The sequence below is a fragment of the Acipenser ruthenus genome, chromosome 5, assembly GCF_902713425.1.
Source record: "Acipenser ruthenus chromosome 5, fAciRut3.2 maternal haplotype, whole genome shotgun sequence".
Lineage (NCBI taxonomy): Eukaryota > Metazoa > Chordata > Actinopteri > Acipenseriformes > Acipenseridae > Acipenser > Acipenser ruthenus.
In genome coordinates this window covers 62,799,496-62,824,261 of record NC_081193.1, presented here as the reverse complement: position 1 = coordinate 62,824,261, position 24,766 = coordinate 62,799,496, and the positions used below count along the sequence as shown (strand labels likewise).

At 36.8% G+C, this 24,766-nt stretch overlaps 1 protein-coding gene across 2 annotated transcripts in view; it reads right to left on the bottom strand.

Moving 5' to 3' along the window:
- Positions 1 to 24,766, bottom strand: part of LOC117403084 (cysteine-rich motor neuron 1 protein-like) — a 287,122-nt gene that overhangs the window by 102,777 nt on the left and 159,579 nt on the right. The window contains exons 6-7 of one of the 2 annotated variants that reach the window (XM_034004989.3): positions 9,348 to 9,530; positions 5,590 to 5,787 (exon numbers count right to left, since the gene is read on the bottom strand). In XM_034004989.3, coding sequence (XP_033860880.1) covers positions 5,590 to 5,787; positions 9,348 to 9,530 — 381 coding nt within the window. The remainder of the gene's footprint in view (positions 1 to 5,589; positions 5,788 to 9,347; positions 9,531 to 24,766) is intronic. The other variant, XM_059024357.1, reaches the window with a different exon arrangement.

Below are 24,766 nucleotides of genomic sequence, written 5' to 3'. Positions count from 1 at the left end.
AAACAATTCAAATCAAAGCATTAATATCATACTGTTACCATAATAACCATACACACGCATTGCACACTTCCAACAAAGAGCTGAATATAATTTAATTTAATGGAAACACCCACTTGGGCATTCCCAAGGAGCTTGTGAGAAGGAAAAACACATCACGCTTGTATTCTGTTTGAAATATGCAGTTATTTTTAAAGTGAATATGTCTCTACTGTTTTTCACAGAAGAATCTGATAATAGAAACACTACACTGCTGCAAATGTAAAAAAATTAAATATGCATTTACAAAGACACAACCTCAATTAGGCAGTCTGCGGTCGTCTGATATCACACAGAGCATTAATGTGCGTTATGTGCTGCTTCTCATTTCCAGTTATTATTACTCACATCTGTTTTTCTCTCATTTTTTGAACTGTGGTATTGTTTGGTATGTCGAAAAATATGGGGCTCTGATCAGCATTTCCGATCTGTCTAAGCTGGTACTGTTTGTTAGAAACGCTGAAATTGTAAAAGCTTCTTTTTGAAATACTCAGGAAGCTAATGATACTTCTTTGAAAATGCTGCCTGTTTGTCATGGATGATTCGAGATCGGGCAGTAATGTTTTGGTTTGTTGTTTCTCGGCAGCCAGTCACACTGCTGCTTGTGTACTCTGGTAGTCACGTCTTTTGTTGGTGATTTTAATACAGGCATCACTACTGTACTCTAATTTAAGATGCAGACTATCTTTGAGAAGCAAAAAGTGGTTAAAAAAACACGTCTTAAATTTGAAGGAACATGGTATTTCCTGTACAAAATTAAATTGTTTCTTGCCAATAAGAGTTTGTTATTTGGCCAATAAAACTATAGTTGCATCCTTAAATCCAGTCAAAAGTACATTTCCAGTAAACATAACACTAGAACGAATAAGGCAGTCATTTTGACCGTTTTGGAATTTATTATTATTATTATTATTATTATTATTATTATTATTTATTTCTTAGCAGACGCCCTTATCCAGGGCGACTTACAATCTTAAGCAAATACATTTAAATTTAAATTGCTGTGTGTGTAAATTTAAATTGCTGTGTGTGTGTTTAAGATATGGAGCTGTGCTTTCCTGACTTTTCCTAAATATATGTACTAATTCCCCTGACAAAGAAAGAATTGCGTAGCTGCAAAAATGAGCATAGTAAAATACTTTCATACTTATTCCGACCATGCGTGGTCAAATTGGCCGATACATATTATAACAATAATAATGTTGCGGTATTATTTGTTTATCAGTCAGGACTTACAGCTGTATTGAAGTTTAATTGTATCAGTCTGCATTCCTCAAGCGAGTTGTCTGTTGACAGTTCTGTTGTTTCAATGAGATGAGCCTCTGATAGCCCATCAATCAGCCTTGACAGCTCACGGCGCCAGGCTGTTTGTCTACACTGGTTACTATAAGTCACACATTTTTCTAAGAAATTCATTGTTACCCCAATACACACTGCAAATGGATCGCTGAAGAAGCAGGACAGAAAAGAGTGTTTGGAATTACTGCAAATTTTACCAAACAAGATTCTGATGCAGCAAAGACGGACAATGCGGTAAGTGCACTGAATATTTTGAAAAGCACAGTATCTGTGTGATTTGTGCCACCACTTAGACTTTGTAAACAATTGTAAATGAAGCCCATTCTGCTCAAATGTTTATTTATTCATGTCATTTTGATTATAGTATTCCTGTATATAAATGCTTAGTCAATATAAACCCATTTATTATTTTTTTTAAATTGTTACGTATTTACAGTTGTACAGTTTTGTATGTATATGATATACCTGTATATACACAAATTTATCTTCAATTTTTTTGTTCTACAGTTTTTTGAGGGTATGTAATATGTCTGTATATAAACACATTTCTGTTCAAATGTCAGTTTATTTACAATGTTTCAGTTGTGTAGATGCTTTATATGATGTTCCTGAATAAAACTAGGACTTATATTTAATTGTTTGTCCTTTCATTATAATATTTATTTTGTTTTTAATATGCCAGTCAAATTGACCGGTCACGTATCCAGCAACACTGTCAAACACTTTTAAGGAAAAAAAAAAACCTCAAAAACAAACCAGATGGATTTTAAATGGCAAAAAATAATAATAATAATAATAATAATAATAATAATAATAATTCACCTTGTCTTTTGTGCTTGACAGCACCATCTACAAAATGGGTTATTTAAAATGTATTTTATTATAAAAAATCGATATTATTCTCTCAAATTTGGCACATCATTTCTCAATATCATCCTTTGGTATAATAGTTCAATTTTGGTATTATATTGTAACAACCCTCTCTATATTTTTTCAAGACTAGGACCGTTAACTTCATATGAAATGAAAAAAATAAATAAACCAACAGGTTCACAAAAAATTCTATGGACAACTCGATATATTTGTTGCTTTGTATCCACACTAATATTCATACACAACACACAACTCGGCACACGTTAGGTTAATAAACAAAAAAAAACAAAAAACATAACGTAACATTACCAACAAAACTAAAACAAGTCACTGAAGTACGCCCATTTGAATGATCATTTCAAACAGACGCCCGTCTCAGTCCAAAGTTCAGAAAGGTTAGTTCCGAAGCGAGATATTTCTATCTATGTAGATATATTAGTGTCCTGGTCACAGACCGATCTTACTCAGTCCCGAGCCTAATATGAAACGCCCCTAACAGAATCAGCGAAAAAGAGCAAAGTTGAGCCGGCACAGTATCCAATAGAACAATGAAAGCTCAGCGACTTCCAGTAATCCAAAAAATAGATTTATGTTCCTTCCTTTCCCGTACTCACTTGCCTCTCCTAGTGGCACAGGTCAGTAACAACAATACAAAATAATACAATACAAGGCAACAAAATCCATAACATCATTATAATATGACCTTTTCTTTTTGCTTTCCTTTAAGTTAATATATCTGTGTGACTGTCACAATAGTATCAATTAAATTCAAATGAATTCCAGTGAGATTAGGAGGTGACTAGACTAAGCAGTATTTCAGTGACCCTGCAGGATTTTAATGGTTCTAAATACCCAGTTTGCAAAACTCCTACCAATGTGAATTAATTAAATAATGCCTAAACCCCTTGGGGGAGAGGCAATATCAAGAGTCAGACTCCTAAGTGTGACCTGTATAACTATGCTTCAGTTAGCTGTTAGGTGCTTGTCTAAATTTATTCCCCTGTCCAAAGCTAACTAACAGTGCCCCTTCAAACCACACAGTAGATGTTTACAGAAGCTCTCTGTGAAAACATTCATATCATTCCATGAGTGACTACATGTTTTCCACCCTCATAGTTCACATTCCATACCTTTTTCTTCATTAATAAAAAATACAGACCCCATAGTTGAACTCAGAAACTTCCTTTCTTTTCTTTTTAGCAAAAATGTCTAGATATGGTAAATACTGATATATGCAGGAACTACAGTCTATTTTTCCCCTTTTCTTGTTTTGCAACACACACATATAGCAGGAATTGCACATCATGTTTCATGCCTCAGGTTTCAATAAATTAGCCATTATGAGATAAAAGAACTCCCAGTGGTGATAATTATACATCAATAAAAAGAAAACATAAAAGAATTAAAAAACACATCTCCAAAAAAACATGGAAATTAAACTGTTATTAAAGCGAGCAACAGAAGAAGTACCTACAAATTACTTTATTTCAAGGAGATTGGGGAATTAAACAATTTAATAGATCTATATGGTTATTTATGTATTTTCTAACACTCACTCAAGGGCATACCCTTCATTTTTATTCAGTATTTATTTATAATATTATTTTTTAAATCTAAATAAAAGCTGTTTAGTTTTGTATTTCCAAATTAAACAAATTAGAATAAAAAAAAAAGGATTTTAAGTAAAAAATGTTAACTTTGTAAACAAGCAATATTGCCACAGTAGCATGTATAGCCCTCCCCCTTTATAAGGCGGCCCTTTATACTGCGGAACAGGTTATAAGGCGGTACGGTCATAGCTCCCATTTGCCCCATAAAGCCATTACACTAACACTAGTATTCTTGTTATAAAACAGAAAAGAAATAGCATGGTCTCTTAACTATGACTGCCGACTACAGCGTTATAAAGGGGGAGCACTGCTAAGGACATGAAAAACACCTTATAGAACCATGACAATGTAGGTCACCATGACAATAGCCTTCATTACCTCACATACAAACGCTGGTCACTAGGACCTTGATTGTGTTACCCTATGAGATGCTTATAGCATTTCTAATCACAATTATCACAATTAGTTGAGCGGTTATAAAGATAGCTAAAAAATAACACTCAAAAACACACATGTTTATTTTTATATTTTTAACTGGGGAGATGTTTTCACAGACAGCTATTTTTAAAAGATATTATCAATTAAATGTGTAATATTTAATTGTATTACCCTAACCCTAAAGTCAAACTGGTGCAAATGTAATTTGAAACAATTTGGAATACACAGGATACAGCAACAGTACTGATGATGTTAAAGAAGTCTATTGGTGTTCGCTAACAATTTTCTGGACAGAGAAAATAAAGTAATCTCTCAAAGACACACAACTGACTCCCTTGCTTAAGCTAACCTTAAGTACGGCAAAAATCCATATGGGCAGACTCCAGTTGTCACAGTGAATGCCATTCTGGTCCACTGCTTCCAGCATTTCTGAGTGTGACTGTTCTAAAATGCATCACTGTACGAAGCCCCTTGTGTAGAAGAACCAGACCTTAAGGTCAAACCTTCACTGTGGCCAATAGAAAGGTGGTGTCGCATGCAAAAATTAAAACATTAGTAAGACATATTATTAATGTCCGGGTTCAAAATGAACAGGCATAGCATAAGAAAGGGCCTCAGAGGCATTTACTGCACTGAGTTAAAGGGGGTTTGTACAAACCAAGCTTTGGTCTTGTACAAAGTTGGTAGTTTTTGAACAAGCCGGTTTTACCTGCCTTCTAGAAGACCAGTATGATGTAATTTTAAGTGAGAAAGAGTGAGAACCCTACAATAAACGAAGCACGGTAGACAAATCATCAATAATCAGTTCTTATTTATACCACAAATATTTTGATTTCATTTGTTTTATATCAAGTGTCCTACGCTCTCAAACAGTAAGTCGTTAAATATTGTTTCAATCAAACCCATACACTTTCTTATTACCTGTAACCTAGCAACTGGCAATGATTTCCATTGATGGGTAGTACATTTTTCTTTTTCTTTTTCTAGGAAGAGAACCTTTGAGACTAATGAAAGTTTAATTTCCAAAGTTGTCCTGAAAATGGCAGCAGTACAAAACAAAATGTTCACACGAAACAGGAAGATGTGCAAGGCTGAGCGAGTATAGTGTTTATGGAGCTGTTATGATTCTCTTTTATTAGATTCAATTGCAATTTTTGTTAACAAGGAACCCCCAAAAAACACAAAACTGATATAAATTAGAATTACATCCTGGAAGGGTATTTCAAAAGATAAATACAAAATAAGCCACTTAAGTGTTAAAAGGACAATGTTACCCCTAAGCACATTTTCAAAATCCTTAAACATTCCCACCCTTTCTCCAAGCATTTCTTACCTTCACACACCGGACAGCACTCCCCAGGGACATCCACGGGGTTCAGACAGCTATGGCCACACGCTGCCGCCACACAGCGGGCATCCCCACTGATACACTGGCAGAAAGTGCAGTCATCCTCTCTCCAGTGGTCACCGTGCGCTAAGATCTGTCCGTTGACGTAACAGCCAGCAAAGTTGAGCACAGGGTAGATGGGATCTGAGGGCGATAATACAGATGGGTGAGGCAGAATCAAGTTTGGAATTCCTGATTTAGCAAAATCAATACATCTATCTGGTAGGTATCTTTTTTGGGGGAACTTGGTTGCTGGACAACAAATAGCATGATTACTGGCTTTACATTTTGCTTACAGTTCAGTCTATTTTTAAGGCAATCGTATTTGATTTCTAATTTAGAGTCTACATGCAACCTAAATAGGACTGGGTTTTATGCCAACTTAGAGATATCAGAAAGTGTGAAAGCCAAAAGGAGAAACATAATTTTAGTTAAAACTTTGAAGCTGAATAACTTTGACTTGGTAGCACAAATTACTTACAGATTTGCACACATAGTAACTTTTTTTTTTTTTTTTTAGAAAAGTGAGAACCTGTGAAGTCACCAATGCAAGTACATGCCATATCCAGTTTAGGATATTATATAATTAGGAAGTAAATGGCTGGAATTATTAGGTTATATGTTTGTACTTATACATTCACTTATAGTACTGAATCTAACATAATGCTTTTTTTGCATGGTCGGTCTAAATGTGTTTCCTGGTTAAATGTTAATTAACTAATAAACGCTTCAAGGCCAAGAGATCCATGTCTTCCAGAACATAACTATTCCTAGTCATTTTCTCTCTCTCTCTCTCTCTCTCTCTCTCTCTACATATGCGCTTATCCAATAGCCTCAAACAACAATCACATCTACAATCATGACTGCCATCTCTAATAACTTACTACCAAAATCTGCATCTAATCTAACTGTAGAAAACCCACATTTTTTGCAAATACTAGATACTTTTGCCTTACATAGAAAAGGTGAAAATCGCATTCTCTTCACAATGGATATCAAAAGCCTCTACACAGTTATCCCCAACAGTGATGGTTTACAAGCACTGAAGCACTTCCTTGATAAACGGACAGTAAAAGAACCTGCAACCCATATTCTTCTGAAATTTGCGGAACTTGTCCTTCTTTTAATTGTTTTTCCTTTCATGGAAAGTTTTATAAACAAGTAAGAGGTGTCAGCATGGGGCCCTTTTTATAGGATGGATTGAAAAGAAAGTTTTTCAAGAATTCAGAGGAAATACATCTATCTTATATACATTGATTAAATATTCTGCATCTCAATTAACACTAATGAAGAATTAAATTATTTCATTAATTTTATTGACCAGCTCCATCCAGCTTTGGCGTATGCATGGAACATCTCTAAAATATATAATTTTCAGACATCACCATCTTTGTTTCTAATCCTGCCATCAACACCACCATTTTCTACAAAGATACACTCATACTCTTCACATCCGAAAGCTTGTCGTGACTCTATTCCATACTCCCAATTATTAAAACAGAGACGCATTTGCAGTGATGATAGTTTTTTTTTTTTAAACAAACAAATTAAATGTGTGCATACTATAAATCACACATTAAATGTCACTCAAATGCAAAATTCAATCTTTGGATTTGTATAATGCATATTACGTAAACAAAAGTTGTTATTAAAATCTGCTACCAAATCGTTGTGTAGCAACTCTACATGGTGCAGCTGCCGTGTATGGAGCAGGTATAAAGTATCCAAAGCAGTGAACTCGTACCTCTAGGCTGTATTGCTATAGTAAAATATGTACTGAATACCTAGTGTACAAGACAGTGTAAGAGAAGTGCTATGGTAGAATATGTTTGAAACATGTAGTGGTAAAAGTTATGATAAAGTAATTGTAACATAAATCCTTAAGCTATCTTGAGACAAGTAAACATGTTTTTGGATACCTTCTCAAAACCTGCCTTTAGCTAAGTATAAACAATACTTTACTATGAAGTATTCTAAGGTGTTACCACAATATCCTATCTTACCATCAAAACTACATTCATATCCAAGTGCAATCAAAAGTTTGACTTAAACATGAATATATATGTCATAGTAATCATAGAATTCTGGCTATAAATATGATGGATTAATTTGGCATATGATTTAAGGTTTAGACAATATTGAACTTTGATTCAATTCAATGTTATCGTATATCAGTGCTTGTTTCAACATTTCAGCTTTTTTTTTTCAGCTTCTCTCGGCTTCTATCGGCCTCACTTGGCCATTGAAAGCTTTTCTCGGCTTTTTGATGATGTTGGACAGGGTCAGACATTGGACCGGAAAGGAATAATTGTAGGACCCTTTGCGGTCCTATGTTGGACCAGGTCCGACATTACAATTATTCCCTTCCGGTCCGATGTCAGACCCTGTCCGACATCATCAAAAAGACGTCAAGCACACGTCTCTAGTCGTTTTTTCTCCAGAAAAAGCAGAGAAAACCTTTTAATGGCCGAGTGAGACCGATATGAGCCGAGAGAAGCCAAAAAAAAAAAAAGAAAAAATCAATTTAACCTCTTGGAATTAACATTCTAGTCTGAAGTCATCATGACATCATCCTCCGGAACTTTTATTTTGAAAGACAACTCGTTTATAACAGCTTGTTTATGCGCTGCTATTTCCATCCAGCTGTAGAAGGACTTGTAGCTTATTCCCATGCACAGCACTGCTGCATAACGCATTCATTTCAAATTATTAGATAGTCTAGCCATAATAAAATGTATTACATAATTGACATATATTCAGTGTGCTTAAGAGCCAACTGCAAAGTAACTGTGTCTAAAAAACTATTACATTTTACCTTTAACTTTTCCGAACTATTACCTTGCCAAGTGTCATCACAATGGGACAAGCAGTTCTTCATATATATGTAAAAAATATGACAGATGTACCGTACTTGTGCCTCCACTACTGTATATACTTGTCTCCAGGGATATGCATCTCCGCAAACTTATGGCAGGGGGATTTTCTATGCATGCTTTTGGGATGTAGCTAGAGTTGACAACATGGCTATTCTTCAAAAGAGTCCCACATAATCTTTAACCCTATACTGATAAATGCTTTTTTCTGGGAGGGAATACACTTTTTTTCTATGAGAGAAAGTAACATTTTTTTACTGTCCCTTTACCTTTTTATGATGTTGGCAATTCTTTTCAGTTTATGATGTTGTGGTTCTTATTGGAATTATTGGAATTGGAATTAGCTGTGGGCTACTATAGTAGGAAAGATCAGCCAAAGTATCAAAGCGCCAGCACCGTCTGTACAGAACATACCAAAGTGGCATGTCACTAGATGGCACATGCTCTTGCTTCTATAAGACACTTTGGGTGATCCATTTAATGTTTGGGGCATGTTACAGTAAAATAAAATAAAAATTAAATGCTGTTTGAAAGTAACGTGAAAATATAGGGTTAATGCCTACAAAGCAGAAATGACTATCTGAACGGCAGCACCACCCACAGCACAGTGCCCTCTAACACAATGCAGGGGCATTGGATGACCTCTGGCCTACCGGACAGAGGGCCTCTGCTGAGCCACCAACACAAATTTAGAACCAGGTTTTTCTAAGAGGTGCCATAAACAAATTAACGAAGCCCAAGCATCTTAGATTCTGATATCTGAGGAGATCAAGCTCCAAGGTACAGGCAACTGTATATTCTCCAAATGTTTACTGTTCATGTGATGTTTACCTTCACAGACGGGGCAACACTCTCCCTCTGGCACATAGTATCTGTCGCAGTGCAGCACCCCACACTGCGCAGAGAAACAGATCGAGACGCCACCCTGGCAGCGGCAGAAGCGGCAGGCGTCCATGCGAAACATGTCCCCATCAAAGTACTCCACCCCGTGGAAGATGCAGGCTGGCTTGGTTTCTGAAACACACAACACCACCCACAGGCTCAGCATCGGGGAAGGCACTTAAAGCACTGTAATTGAGTATCTTGTTTTTCATTTACTGAACACGTACACAATGATGATATTATGTTCATTTGACTGTTCTCAATTGGTCTCAATATTTTATATATGCAGTACAGTGCCACTATTTTATTATTTAGTTACCAGTTTCCATACCCATAGTTATACAGTATATATTACAGTTAGGTTCCGTTGTTTCATGCATAGCTATAAAATATTCAATAGTGCTACATTTAGAAATACTACAAAACTAATCAGTATACATATAAATCAATGTGATTGTTCTTTTTTGGCTTTCTAACTTTCTAGCACTGCATGTTCCTTATTCCTATGCCAGGATTTTTCTTTCTTTTTGCTCCTGTTCTAATAAGAGAGTAATAACTACGGACTGTAGAAGCTACAAAGCTAATTGCAGTACATTCACCACCACTTAGAACAGGTGCGTTTGTGTTAACGTGATTCACCCGCAGTAAGCGATGGATGGTATAAACTCCTACACAAGAACCTGACATTTAAAATGTACCCCAATCACCAGTACAGTAGTCAAAACAAACAAGCGTGTATGCGGTTAAAAATCTTTATTAAGACACTCATTACACTAATACAAAAGATGTATGCAATAAAATGCAATAAAAACGACAGTAATACATCGCGTATCTGACTGCGCTGGGACCAGAATAAGGGCGGATATGTAAAAAGGTGGTAAAATGAATCCTGTTTTAAATACTATTATATATTCCCTCCAGGATTCCCTGAAAAAATGATAACTCAAACATTTGCTCCCTACTATTACTGTACATGTTATAGCGCATATACACGCTATTTGTATAGTGAGAAGTGTGGCAGGGTTTCAGTGTGAGATTTAGTTCAGCTATAGAGAGATTCATAAGGCCATCGGTGAGCTCTGGAAACACATCTAAATTAGCACCGAAATATAACGGCACAAATGCAAAATGCAAGTCCAGTATTTCCAATAACTCACCGTCATAGCTTCTGTTAAAACAGCGGAAGACCGTGACAACGACCACTGAAGAACGAAATGAGGTAAGATTATTATTATTATTTTTGTTTGTTTACAAAAGGATTTCATAGATTAGTCGCAAGTTCAAAGCAAAGCGTTGTTCTGTTACTCCTATGTGAAAGGTCAGAGAAAAACAATTAGGACCTTGCTTGTACTCCCTATGCTGCAGGTCCTGAAAGATGTCATTCTAATTATATATGGAAATACACACGTTTTTGGTGTAGTAACATGAATGCTCAAAAAGGAAGGGGGCGGTGAACTATAACAGATATTATCTGATTGCTTGGGATGACGTAACATTTTTGTGAACTTTTTTTTTTTTTTTTAAATAGTTACTTTCCTGTTTGTTTTGTGGTATGTGATGGTAGCACTTTCACATTGTGGCCTTGGTCAAAGAAACAAAAATGCTAGTTTATCAGCCAATCAGTGTTGCCTGTCACTGTTTCCAACTGCTTGTCACAGCTTCCAAACTATTTATGTGCTGTCTTGATGTGGATATGTTTTAAAATTACAACATTTTGGTGAACAACAAATGTTTCTAAAAAATACCGTTACATTTGTACAAAAATGCTCCAAGCCTCGTACACAGTAAACAGTGCATTTGTAAAATGTACCAATGCTAATTTGAATCCCAGTGCACCACTAAAATCTTACTCTGCTAGGCAAATATTATTACTAATGTAATTAAATAGTCATGTTTTGACCATAACTGTATTTCATTTATTTTTTTGTATATTTTTAAAAATGACATCCAATAGTCAGTGCTGTAACAGTTTAAAAACAAAAAGTGAACTCTCTCTATTGTATGTGTTTTTTTCTTTGATTTCCATAAAATATGGCATTTCTGTTTTTTTCAGATTTTAGTAACGTGACTTACTTTTTCTTCTTTATTAATACTCGTTAACACTGTTTTTCATTAAAAAGTCTTTGCCTGCAGAATTTGACAAGTTCTTTGCAAAAAACACACTTTTTTCTTTGCAGTTTTTTAGGAAATTTGACTGCAGATTTCCATGGGGACTAATTATACATAGCTGTAACAATTACTGTACTATATTATGAGATTTAGGGGAGCTCAGCTCTTATTACGGAGCTCCCCTAAATCCTTTGCTTAGAAAGATACAGGGTATTAATGCTTGTGACAGAGTAGCTGTCTGCCATGTGGATGCGTGCATTCGCTGCTGAGTGTCAGGCAGGAGATTGTGACGGAGGTTGAAGTTGATACGCCCCGCGGGCAAACAGGATTTATTTACATATTGTAGTGCTGAGCTGCGGGATTTCCAGGATACAATGAGACAAACAGTTGTGGTTCAAAGCAGTAGGAAACTGCTGTATTTATTTATGGTTTAGCTTTTAGTGAACAATGGCTCGCATTCCTCTCCTCTCACTCACAAACTCAACCTCCTTAACTGTCTCTCTCAGTTCTCCCACTGCCAGATCCCGCTTCTCCCTTTCAAACTGTCATCGCCACACACACACCCAAGTCCCTCCCCTTTCCTCACTCATTGGTCCAACATTCCCTCTCTGACTGGTCGTGTTAGACCTGCTCCCATCCCCTCAGTGACGCTCTCACACACAGGCAGTCTTTCAGCTCTAAGTCACACAAGCACCAAAACACAGAGAGAACGCGGTTTACAAACACACATTATTTAGAGTACTCCCATCCCCTTCCCTAGTCCATAATCAGGTCCATTCCCACATTGTCCCCAATTTTTTAAAGCAACGTTGCATTGTTTGCTGACTGACAGAGTTCCAAGCATGCTTTAGCAAGCGCACAGCATCTAACAGAGACATTTTATTTACACTGAATTTCTGTGTTGATGCGCATCGCTTTTCTCTTTCCAGCCATATAAGACTACAGTAAAGTGCTGCCTTTTGTATTACAGTCTATGTGAATGGCAATGTAACGAGGTGAAAACAGCTAATTGGTGAATTAGTAAGAGCGATTACTACAGTATAAGCAGTGCATTTGTTATTTAAATCTAAACAGCTGAGTTTGCCCGAAATATACGGTGTACTTAACACGGTATAAACAATGCCTTTGTTATTGAAATCAATGGGAATGGCAAACAGCAAACTCTGTTTGTCAGATATAAACGGCTGCCCGAAATAACCCTGTACGGTGTAAGTGGTGGATACTGTAGCACATTTCAGGTGTACATTTCAGAATGACCTGCTAACGTTTTAATGTGTTGAAAAATAACAGGCCCATGTATTACTGCTTTAGAAGGTGCCATTAGGGGTACATTTAAATACTATGCATGCCATAAAAGGTTGAGTATGGGGCTCCCGAGTGGCGCATCCAGTAAAGGCGCTCCGTGTGGAGTGCAGGATGTGCCCTATAGTCTGGATGTCGCGAGTTCGAGTCCAGGCTATTCCTTTGCCGACTGAGGATGGGAGCTTCCAGGGGACAGCGTTCAATTGGCGCCGCCCGGGGGGGGGGGGGGGTGGGTTAGGTCGGCCAGGGTATCCTCAGCTCACCGCGCACCAGCAACCCCTGTAGTCTGGCCGGGCGCCTGCGAGCTTGCCTGTAAGCTGCCCGAGAGTTGCGTTGTTCTCCGATAGTGCATAGCTATAAAAGAAAGGTCATTCCCTTTTTTTTTTTTATATATATATATATATATATATATTTTTTTTTTAATGACAACACCACAAACTTGCTCACAATGAGTTTTTCAAATTAACTCCAAACAAGCTACAGTCATTAACATTAACACTTTTTTCTTCAAAGGTTATTTACTTGGCTTCTTCAACAGTCTTAGTTTTTATACTGCATTACTCTGGGTGTCTATCAAGTCAATTTGGCAAGAGAACTCATCTCTGTGTAAATGAGCTTTAACACCACTTCATTGGCATTCGGAATAGATTTGATCAGAAATGCTACTGTCCAATTCAGATTATGAAATGCTCCCTATGGACAGTGTTAACTTTCTGAACTGTGTGGCATAACCACAATTTGAACCATAAGTTTGTATTTTTTCATAAAACTTTACCTTTAATGTATCCCATGTAGTGTATATCACAGCAATTTTCTTTATTAACACATCATAGGTAAATTGACTAGAGAATTACTTTGTTTTTCCACTTTTACCTGGGAACCTTCGTCAGGAGAAAGATAATTTTTTCTTCTAAATAGCGCAGAGTATCCAGTTCATGTTCCCTCCTGCAACAATGCTGGTAGCTTATTTTGGAAACAAAAAAACAGCATTGTTGTAGGAGGGAGTGTGATCTGGATACACTGCCATCCTTATAAAATATTCCTCCTGGAGAATGCTCTCAAATAAATGTTGAGAAATGTATTGCCCAGTTGATTTATGACTCATGATGTGTGATTAAAAAAAGCAAAACATTCAGCAGCATGTATAAAAGTATCACGCTTTGATACGGACAACATGGGACACGGTGAAGATAACACAATGAGTTTCCTGTAAGCTTTGCAAGGTGTTCTGTAACACTTTAAATGTGTTTATCTGTAAAGATAACTCCAGTCATTTATTTTAGTAGAAATAAAAATAAATAATTTTATTTATAAAAGAATGATGTTTGAACTTCACTTAACCTCTATTAAGAAACTCCCCTGTAATAAATAACAGCACATAGCAATAGAGGTGCAATTGGCATCCTAATTTCGTATTCGATTATCGTATGCATTGATGTTTAATTTTTTAAAATAAAGAACAAACATTTGCTTTTTTTTAACAGAAGATCCAATAACTAAAAACACTGTTGTGCATAATAGTTAAACAAAAAGGCACAACTTACATTCAAATTAGAACACTTTCGATTATAAAAAAAGAAATACACAGGACTTGAGTTTAACAACTGAAAAGAACATGCGTGCGTCTGCATCAGAAGTCCCTTTAACATTGTAATAATAATAAAAAATACTATATTTTAACAGAAGTCATTTCTATCTGAGCTATGGTTGTTCATTTGGTTGATCTTTGGATCAAGTCATAATCATTTGTTGCAATGGTGCTGTCAGAAGCTTACAAATTAGGCAGAAAAAGGTTCATTGCAATTTGTTCCTTTACTTTTGACCAATCTTGATCTCACTCTCGAGTCACAACCCTATCCTACAAACACCTCTCACTAATAATTACTAATTGTGAGGGATATTCTTTTATTTCTTGGCAGAGCACTGACACCTTGGAGGCCTGTTTTTCCAACTCAGTCAACCAACGCAGGGGCAGCAATCAAAATGAGGGGAAAAAAATTTGATGAGGGGTAATCTTTTTCTAAATACAGTGCTCCCTCAATATAACGCGGGTCTCGGGGGGCACACAATATGAGCGTTATAATGCACATATAGTGAAGCAAAAATGTAACTTTCCATTAATTAACCATACATAAAGCACCATGTAATCAACGTTGTATTTTTTACAACAAAAAAAAGGTAACATTCCCACGCGTGGATTTAATTAGCAGTTTTTAAACTACAAATAGCCTGGCTAAACGGCGGTCTGGAGTTCAGTTCGAAGTGACAGACGAGCAAACCAAGTGTGAGAAGGAGAGCGGGTCGGGAGAGGGGAAGAGGGAATGGGCTCGCCCCAGGTTCAGCTGCCGGAGTGGGGCTGAAACGAAGCTGACGCATCTCGTCTCCCGGAGAAAGCTGCAGCTCCTCTCGCAGAAAAAAAGTAAATACATTAGGAAAGATAACCATGTAATAGGCCTAATATTTATTTAGTTATAAAACAAATGATGAATAAGATGTCTGTGTTATAAAGTGCCAGCGCAGCTTTTCCTCAGCTCAGATACTGTATCAAAAGTGAGAAACAGAAACGGAAGTTGGACTGAGAAGTTGTTTACAGTTTGAACAACACCAGTACTATATTTACTGTAGAAATATTGCATGAATCACTAGTATAGGGAATTGGGGGACATGCTGTAGGAGCGTTATATCTGAGGCACGTCATAATTGAGAGCCTTATAGCAAGGGGGCACTGGATACATATTATAATTCATACAAGAGAGCAGGTAAGAAAACAATCTCCATGGAAACTAGTCTTTTTCACAAAACTCCATTATCTAGGTTTTGAGCATCTGAAAAACAGACAATTTTAAGGTGTTTGACCTGTTTAGTGGAAGGTTCCAAGCCTAAGTCCCTTTCCACAGCCAACTTGAAAAAATGGATAACTGATTTAAAATCAGGGTAGACGGTTCACAAACATCTTATGGATATCAAATCAAAGAACCAAGTACAGTATTTGAAACAATACAGTGTGTATTTGAATATACTCAAAAAGGACTTCAGATTTCTTTAAGGATATGGACAAGCTTACAAATGTAATGCCAAGTTCCTACCAAAGGCAGTTCAAGAAGATCTTATGACATTGCATCTTATGATTAAATATTTGCAAGACTACTGCTGCACTATCAAAGGCACTAAGCTGTGACATACAGTATCTACCCTACTTCTCAAAAATGTCTCTATTCTTTTGGCCTTATTCCTCACCAAACCTCCTGAATCACGTTAACTACTGTCTGCACCGTACAACAGGTTACAATCCCACAGAGTGTTGTGGTCACTTCTTCTGATATAAACAGCCCATTATACAGTAGCCTACAAGGCAGCTCTGTGTATGACTCACATAGGAGACAGCTCAGTGCTGACAGATGTTGCCAGGAAATCTTGGTTTAGATCAAAACACTGTTTTTGCTATGGGGGATTATATTAGTTGTGATGCATAAGGTCCATTCTGAAACCCAGCTCTATGAATGGACAAGGTAGTGCTCGATAAATGACAGGAGGCTTGGTGGCACAGAATGTTAATTCACAAGCTAAATGCCTCAGGATTGGAATTGGGCTACAAGCCAAATGCCTCAGGATTGGAATTGGGTTTAGGTCACAAGTGAAATGATTTTGGTGGTTTTCAACTGTTATATGGGCAGCAGTAAGCATATCCCACTGACAAAGCTACTCTGTCACTCCAACAGAGATATGCAGGATATAAAAATGTGTCTGTCACATGGGGGTACACTACTCATTCTGAACTCTGGGGGTCCTTTGGAATGTGATGGTTAGGTGTGGTGAGATTAGGTGTTAATGCTACTGAACGACTTTCTTTTTTCAATAGTCCTCATCTCTACAGTACCTGTTGGCCAAATCCCACCATTTAAACATTTAAAATAAGGTTGTGTGCACTTTGTCAAACTTTACCCCTAAGACATAAATAGAAAATATGAATAATTTTTAATACTTCATACAAATTAATGACTTAGGAATTCATGGAGCTTTCTTAATTTAATTTAATAAAGAAACACCAATTGGCTAAACCTGCTGTTATCATAATGCTGTATTTCTGGTTTGTCTCATTCCACCATCCTGAGGAGATTTAGTTTCATTAAAATAACCCAGGAATTAATTAGCTATAAACTGATGTGCTCATCACTCATACTTTTTACAGAAAGGCACAGCTAACAAAATTAAATAAAGTATAATTCATTGGTGTCTGAATTGTTAATAGTTTAGCATACTGTGCATTCTACTTTATTAGAAAACAGACATTCCAGTGATGTGTAACCTTAGGGACACAAGCTTTCTTCTCTCACTGGAACATTATTGCCTTTATGGAAGCTTACACTACAAGGATTAACCACCCATTCTAAAAAAAAGAATTATGCTTGATTAAGCAAAGTATGCAAGGTTGTAAAATACAAGTTTAAATCAAGAACTACTGCATGCAAGGGTGATACAAGGATAAGGAAGGATTTCAAGCATACCTGACTCAAGCTTTACAGTCATATTCAGTTCAAATCCATTGCAAATGTAATATGTAATCCATGCATATTTGTATCATCCATGTATAGTTTAAATTGGTTTAAAAGTGGTTCTTTGTCCAGCCTAGGATATGGTGACTGGCACCTAAAACCTGATATGCAATCTTGTTATTTTTTATGGGGAACCTCTATATTTGCGTGCAGTGGTTTAGCTTCACGGCCTTACATGAGAGCACAATAAGAAAGCATTGTAGCTTGTAGCAATACAAGGAGAGAACAGTCTTCCAATAACTATATCCATATTATAGGGAATACACTGACTGGCAGTTAAAATGCAGGTGTAACCTGCTAGCCAATCATGAGTTGGCGATCTATTATTTTGGGCTGGAGGCTTACATTTCCAGACTATTGTCGTTATATACTGCATCCTTTGTTTACAATATATGATAAAAGCACAGTGGATTGTACCAGCAATCTACAAGCATTATTTCTGATAAGCAGGAGAGGAGGATTTGCTGTATTCCAGATTCATGACCGTCTGCCTAGGAGTGGTAGGAGATGGATTATCTGCATGACCTGTAGGGTTTATCTTAGTGTTTTCATTTCCCCTGTAGGTGTAAAGTGCTTTGTCTGCAAAAACATTCTTGGCAGAAAAGAGCTTATATAGGGCCTAACTTATTAACCATGTCCTGTTAACTTTGTTTACATAAATCAGTCAATGAAAATTGCTCACTGTTACCTTTGGTTCCAATCTATAGTATAATAAAATTAAATATACAGTCTAACTTTACTATAATGAACCCCCTTTTTTAATGATCCAAGCAGTAAGAACTGTTTCTTTCAATGGAAATTAGCCCTATTAGAACGATCACTTTTACAAAATCTACCTGGATAAGATCTCGGTAGTGACTGACATTGAACTTTGTCCAGTGTGAATGTGTTATTCTCTCAGTGAAAACAAAGACCTTGGTAGGCTAATTCGAAGATAAGGCTGATTCATAGATAACCCATTGTAGTGCGAATCAAGTGTGAGGACACGTACTGTATTCAGCATGTAAGTGTACTTTTTTTTCATTTCTTTACTGTTTTGTTTTAAATATACAGTTTAAATGTTGATCAATGTGAAGTTGTCTTGAAAGAATATTGTATAAAGATGTTAAATTCAATTTGGGCGTTTCTTCATCATTCTGATACAGCAAATTGCCAAACCCTATTATAGTGAACAACCTGATATAACGAACATTTCTCCAGGTCCCAGGGGGTTCGTTATAATGAAGTTAGACTGTATTTATTTTTGCTAATTAGTGAAATACTGAATTTAGGCAATACAAACAATTACATATATATTCAATTAATATAGTGGCCAGATAAAACCAGTTTAAATTGTATTGCAAAACAGTGACAACAGTGGGGGCTCCCGAGTGGCGCATCCAGCAAAGGCGCTCCTTGTGGAGTGCAGGATGTGCCCTATAGTCTGGACGTCGCGAGTCCGAGTCCAGGCTATTCCACAGCCGACCGAGGACGGAAGCTTCCAGGGGGCGGCGCTCAATTGGCCGAGCACCGCCCGGGGGGAGGGAGTGTTAGGTCGGCCAGGGTGTCCTCGGCACACCACGCACCAGCGACCCCTGTAGTCTGGCCGGGCCCCTGTGGGCTTGCCTGTAAGCTCCCCGAGAGCTGCGTTGTCCTCCGACGCTGTAGCTGTTGGGTGGCTGCATGGTGAGTCCGCAGTGTGAAAAAAAGCGGTCGGCTGACGGCACACGCTTCGGAGGTCAGCATGTGCTCGTCTTCGCCCTCCCGTGTCAGCGCAGGGGTGGTAGCGGTGAGCTGAGCCTAAAAATAATTGGCCATTCCAAATTGGGAGAAAATAATAAAAAATAATGGGCAATGACTAAATTTAAAAAAAAAAAAAAAGAAAGAGAAAACAGTGACAACAGTAAACTAGACATTGGCAATTTTGAGGCCCAAAGCGAAGAAACCCCTGTAGCATAGTGTAGGGGAAATGCCACCTCTAATATAATGCTTTGTAAAAATAAAGTAAAATGAATATATAAAACAGGTGTTGTTGCAAACTAAAAATGTTATGCAATGTTTGTTGAGAAATAGTGAAGGTTAAAACAGTTTTCACTGGATGACCCTCATAATCAAACTTGACTAAGAGAATATGACAATACAGGTATAAACCTTTGTTAAAAAAACAGTAACTCAGTGGCTGATGTTCATCAAAAGCGTTACTAAACAGCAAAAATGGCAGCCATATTAGATCCAGTTTAAGGATTGTCAAGCACCTTTCCCAGGTTCAAATACAGCAAAGGAAATTAGTTCTGTGGTATCAACCTAGTCTCCAGTGGACATTAGGACACCTTCAAATTTGGCACAATGGTCAGTCTCTGCTTGAGAGTTCCTCTGGACTAAATGGTAAGGTATTTTTTTCCATCAGGAATTAAGAATCACTTGCAGGGCTATGAAAGGAATCTCCTATAGAGCCCTCTCCTTTCATGAGCTCTAAATAAACTATATTTAAATAGGAACCAAGAAAGAATACTGTCTTTGAATTACCACATCGTAATTACCACATGGAGATTTTCCAATCTGAACATGAAGTGGTAACTAAATGAAGAAATACTGAAATTAAACTGTTTCAACTAGCAGTTGTTTTTAATGTCTTTGAATTTTATTTTTTCGTATTTCTTAATTCAGCACTATTGAGTAGCTAAATTACTGCATACGGCACTAGTCACTAGTCACTAGTCAGCAGATGTCGTATGTGCCTAATCAGAGCAAAAATAAAGAGCAGAGAGAAAATGCCAAGAAACTACATCCTGAATGCCAGATATGAACTCATCTGAAAGCCATCCGTACCAGCAAGCATTTGTGAAACATTACAAAATGTTATGTATTGCCCAAGCCATTCTGTTTTAAAACTTTTTTCTTGAAAAAGGAATCTAATAAAAAGAGTTAAAAAATAAAAAAATAAAAAAACAAAACAAAAGAAAGAAAGGCTTTAGTCTTTTTGGCACAATTCGTGGCCTCCAGATGTCTCAGAGTTCTTCCCAACAGAAGCTCGGGTATGTGGTTGATTAGAACAGCAAAAACGCCTGCCAACAGCGCTTGCAACTCCTCTACAACTACAAGCAGGCGGAGCGTGGAAAAAATTCAGGGTATCATAAGTTAATCTTGCAATTTGTCTTTGCATACAGTAGAGACTCATTCATCTAAACTTGTTTGGCTTGTAGGCTACTTGGATATGTGTAATATTTTTGGGATGTACAAGACTGGTCATTTGTCTGTGATTTTATTGCCAGTTCAGCCCCTGTAAACTAAAATGTGCATTGGTTACCTCTATGACCAACCAGAAGTTGTTTTTGTTTATATAAAATTAGCAGCCTTGCATAGTAATTTAACACACATTGAACTCGCTGATTTCTTTTCTTTGCTACATATCTTTCCAATTCCATAAACTATACTTACAAACTGCAACTTTAACAATTTTGTTTATTTTATGACGAGTTCCCTTTAATTTTTTTTCTAACATCTGGATACCTAGACAGACATAAGACCAAATGCTTTCCTTCTTGGTAGTGTAAGGTGTTTCTAATGTTTATGCTAAGATTTGAAACATGCCATAACACTGGCAATGTTTACAATGACCAAGTGTGGAACATTCTTTTCCTAGAAATTTCATCATACCATGATCGCACTATATTTCTCTAGCCAACTATCAGAACTGTAACAGAGTGGGTCCCAAATGGAAAAGAGGCTTATCATATAATATGGTACATTTATGCAACTTTAGCTCATTGCTTAGATCTTTAAAACAAGCTATGGGAAGACACTGCTCTTTTGACATATCAAATTAATCACAATAAAGGCATCCAACTATTTACAGATGGTATACCAATACTTTGGTTTAATGCAGTTTAAATAATGCCTACTGCATATAATAGTACCCCACTGATAAATTATATGTGATGCATCAGAACATGTGATGACAGATAACTATAATCAATGATGCTCTTTTTCATGTAGTGAAGGTAATGTGGACATCTGTTTATTAGGTGCTGGACTGGAGCCAACAGAGTGTTTTAATACACACAGTATGGCAATTCAGGAACACAAGCAATGTTCTTGTTTGCTCAGCTGAATTGTATTGAGTCATATTTTAGCTGAGACCCTTTATAGAATCAGGTAGCACCTGAATACTGTCCAATAGATTTGATTTTGCCCAAGTTTCAGACAAGGGATGCATAATCACATTTTCAACTAGGTAAGTTAATCATCCATCTGCTTGAAAGCGCCTCAGGGAAACTATATAAGGGACACAGTATATTGCTCCCCTTGTTGCTAGGACAACAGTAGGCATGAAATGCCTTTTTTACCCTTTAACTGTTGACCAACACTGTACTTCAAATTATTCATATGGGGTTGAGCCTGAACCTGAAATAGTACTCAGATTCATGGCAAACATAATGTTTTCGAGAACTAAGGGAATGCAGAGAGCATATCTGACAGAGTGACTGTACAATGGCACGCTGAATTACAAGCAGCAGAAATACCATGGCATATACAAATTAAACCAGTTCTTTCTCTTATGGTTTAATTCATATTTATAAATATTGATAGTGCAAATGGTATGAGAGACCAATTAAACTCCCTGAAGTGTATGCAAACGTAAGAAACATAACTGTTCCGAAGCTGGATTTGATATTAATTACGAATTTCAGAGTGAACCTGAACAAAATAATAAATTTATAGAATATCTGCAACTGAACCAATTACTACTTTAAATGTATATAGACTACTGTGCAGTTTATTTATATAACACTAATCCACATGTCTGTTGTAATTAATGTTTTCTCAGTATAATGATTTAAAATGTATGCTCTTTACTATAAGAACAAGTCTTAAAAACTATCTGGAGGATTAATAAAATGAAGCATGAATTAATGGAGGTGACTTTAAAAAGCTTTAATGTAGCTGAAGTGCTTTTTTTCTACAGAGATTAAATCCTTAATTTGTTTTCATCTTCCCTCATGTTGTGTTCCATATATTAAGAAGCTTCCACAAAGAGGTATATTCAAGGTAATCAGGGCAGCAGTGTGGAGTAGTGGTTAGGGCTCTGGACTCTTGAACGGAGGGTTGTGGGTTCAATCCCCAGTGGGGGACACTGCTGTTGTACCCTTGAACAAGGTACTTTACCTCCAGTAAAAAACCCAACTGTATAAATGGGTAATTGTATGTAAAAATAATGTGAAATAATGTATAATGTAACAATTGTAAGTCGCCCTGGATAAGGGCGTCTGCTAAGAAATAAATAATAATAATAATAATCTTGAAAATGCTTTAAATGAAAACAACAAACCAACCAAGCCAAGCACTGGTTGTTTTTTTAACCTATTTTGATATCTATGTGTCAGTCTCATCAAAGACAGCAGTGGAAAGTTACATTAACTATTTTCTTTTGATAGATACAGTTGGATTAAAAGATACACAGCAGTGCTCAGACAACACAAATTGGCTTGGTTTACACGCAGTTTAAATCCTTTTTCTCACCATTGTCATGAGAATGTGATGTAGCACATACATATTACACGCATTTCTCATGCTATAGGAAGTGTGCGGCCAAAAAGTGGTACAGCTATGCGGTGATCTGATTCAAGCATTCAAAATTCTAAAAGGTATTGACAATGTCAACCCAGGGGACTTTTTCGACCTGAAAAAAGAAACAAGGACCAGGGGTCACAAATGGAGATTAGATAAAGGGGCATTCAGAACAGAACATAAAAGACACTTTTTTACACAGAGAATTGTGAGGGTCTGGAACCAACTTCCCAGTCATGTTGTTGAAGCTGACACCCTGGGATCCTTCAAGATCCTTTAAGAAGCTGTAAACTCTCTTATGTTCTTATAAAGGCTGGGTAAATTGCTTTCTCACACGTCGAAAACCATGCCACATGTTCATGAGACTTCAGCAGTGAAGAACCCATTTGTGACGTAACCTTGTGCAACTTTCAACTATAACTAAAGGCTGTTCCCAGCAATTCTTTATTAACAATTGAGATCTGCTGAAAATAGCCCAGGCAAGCTTTTGTACCAAGTTGAGAAAAAAGCATACAAGGGGTTTAGAGACCTCTTCTTTCAGTATGGTTTTTTGCTTGTTTTTAATGTGACACCATTTAATCAACATTTCAAATTATTGCCATTTGCAGTGACTCCTAAAATGACAGTGCTTTATAGTTTTGTTATTTTAAGAGCAAAGTTATAAAAAAAAAAAAACTACTAAAGTAAGATAAGATGCAATTCGTGTTACACAAGCCTTAAGTAGCATCTATAATAGTTACCTACCAAGAACAAAAAAAGTCACGTTTATACCCCAAAATGTATTAAATTAGTACAGCTGGGAATTCATGCCAGAGGTCTCCTATATTATTGATGCAGGCTGGCTACTGATCTCAGTACCAGGCTTAAGTGAATGTGTATAGAGTTGAAATAAAACCTCTTAAACTTAATTTGTAGGGTTTGTAAGATTTGTTTAACAAGAATAGAAACATGAAAAAGAAAATTACAAACCTTTTGGCTCGAGAAATTTGTTAAAAAAGACAAATACGGGGCTTAACATCAGCTTGCTGCAAGATTTACAGAACGAAGTTCCAGAAAGTTACAAAAACGCCTGGGTGGATTAGCATCGAATACTGGTTCCCCAATAATAAAAAATATAACAACATTCTAATGATAACCTATTATGTGTGGTTCGGGGGGGTGCAGAAGCTAGGCCCCCTTTATCCTGTCATCTCCTTTCATCAATCAAATCTACTCTGTTTAAACGATCAGTCACCCCTATGTAGCTGTCTTGTATTTTTTCGTTCTGGTGTAAAGCTAAGCGGATTGCAAGACTCGCATCTGATTACTCATCAGCAAAAGAAGCATTTAATATGGAGTACTCACAGCACCTCTCTTCTGCGGATTAAGATGATTTTGTTTAACAAGAATAGAAACATGAAAAAGAAAATTACAAACCTTTTGGCTCGAGAAATTTGTTAAAAAAGACAAATACGGGGCTTAACATCAGCTTGCTGCAAGATTTACAGAACGAAGTTCCAGAAAGTTACAAAAACGCCTGGGTGGATTAGCATCGAATACTGGTTCCCCAATAATAAAAAATATAACAACATTCTAATGATAACCTATTATGTGTGGTTCGGGGGGGTGCAGAAGCTAGGCCCCCTTTATCCTGTCCTCTCCTTTCATCAATCAAATCTACTCTGTTTAAACGATCAGTCACCCCTATGTAGCTGTCTTGTATTTTTTCGTTCTGGTGTAAAGCTAAGCGGATTGCAAGACTCGCATCTGATTACTCATCAGCAAAAGAAGCATTTAATATGGAGTACTCACAGCACCTCTCTTCTGCGGATTAAGATGATTTTTAGGATTTCTTGTCTGTAGCAGAGCATTCTCTTG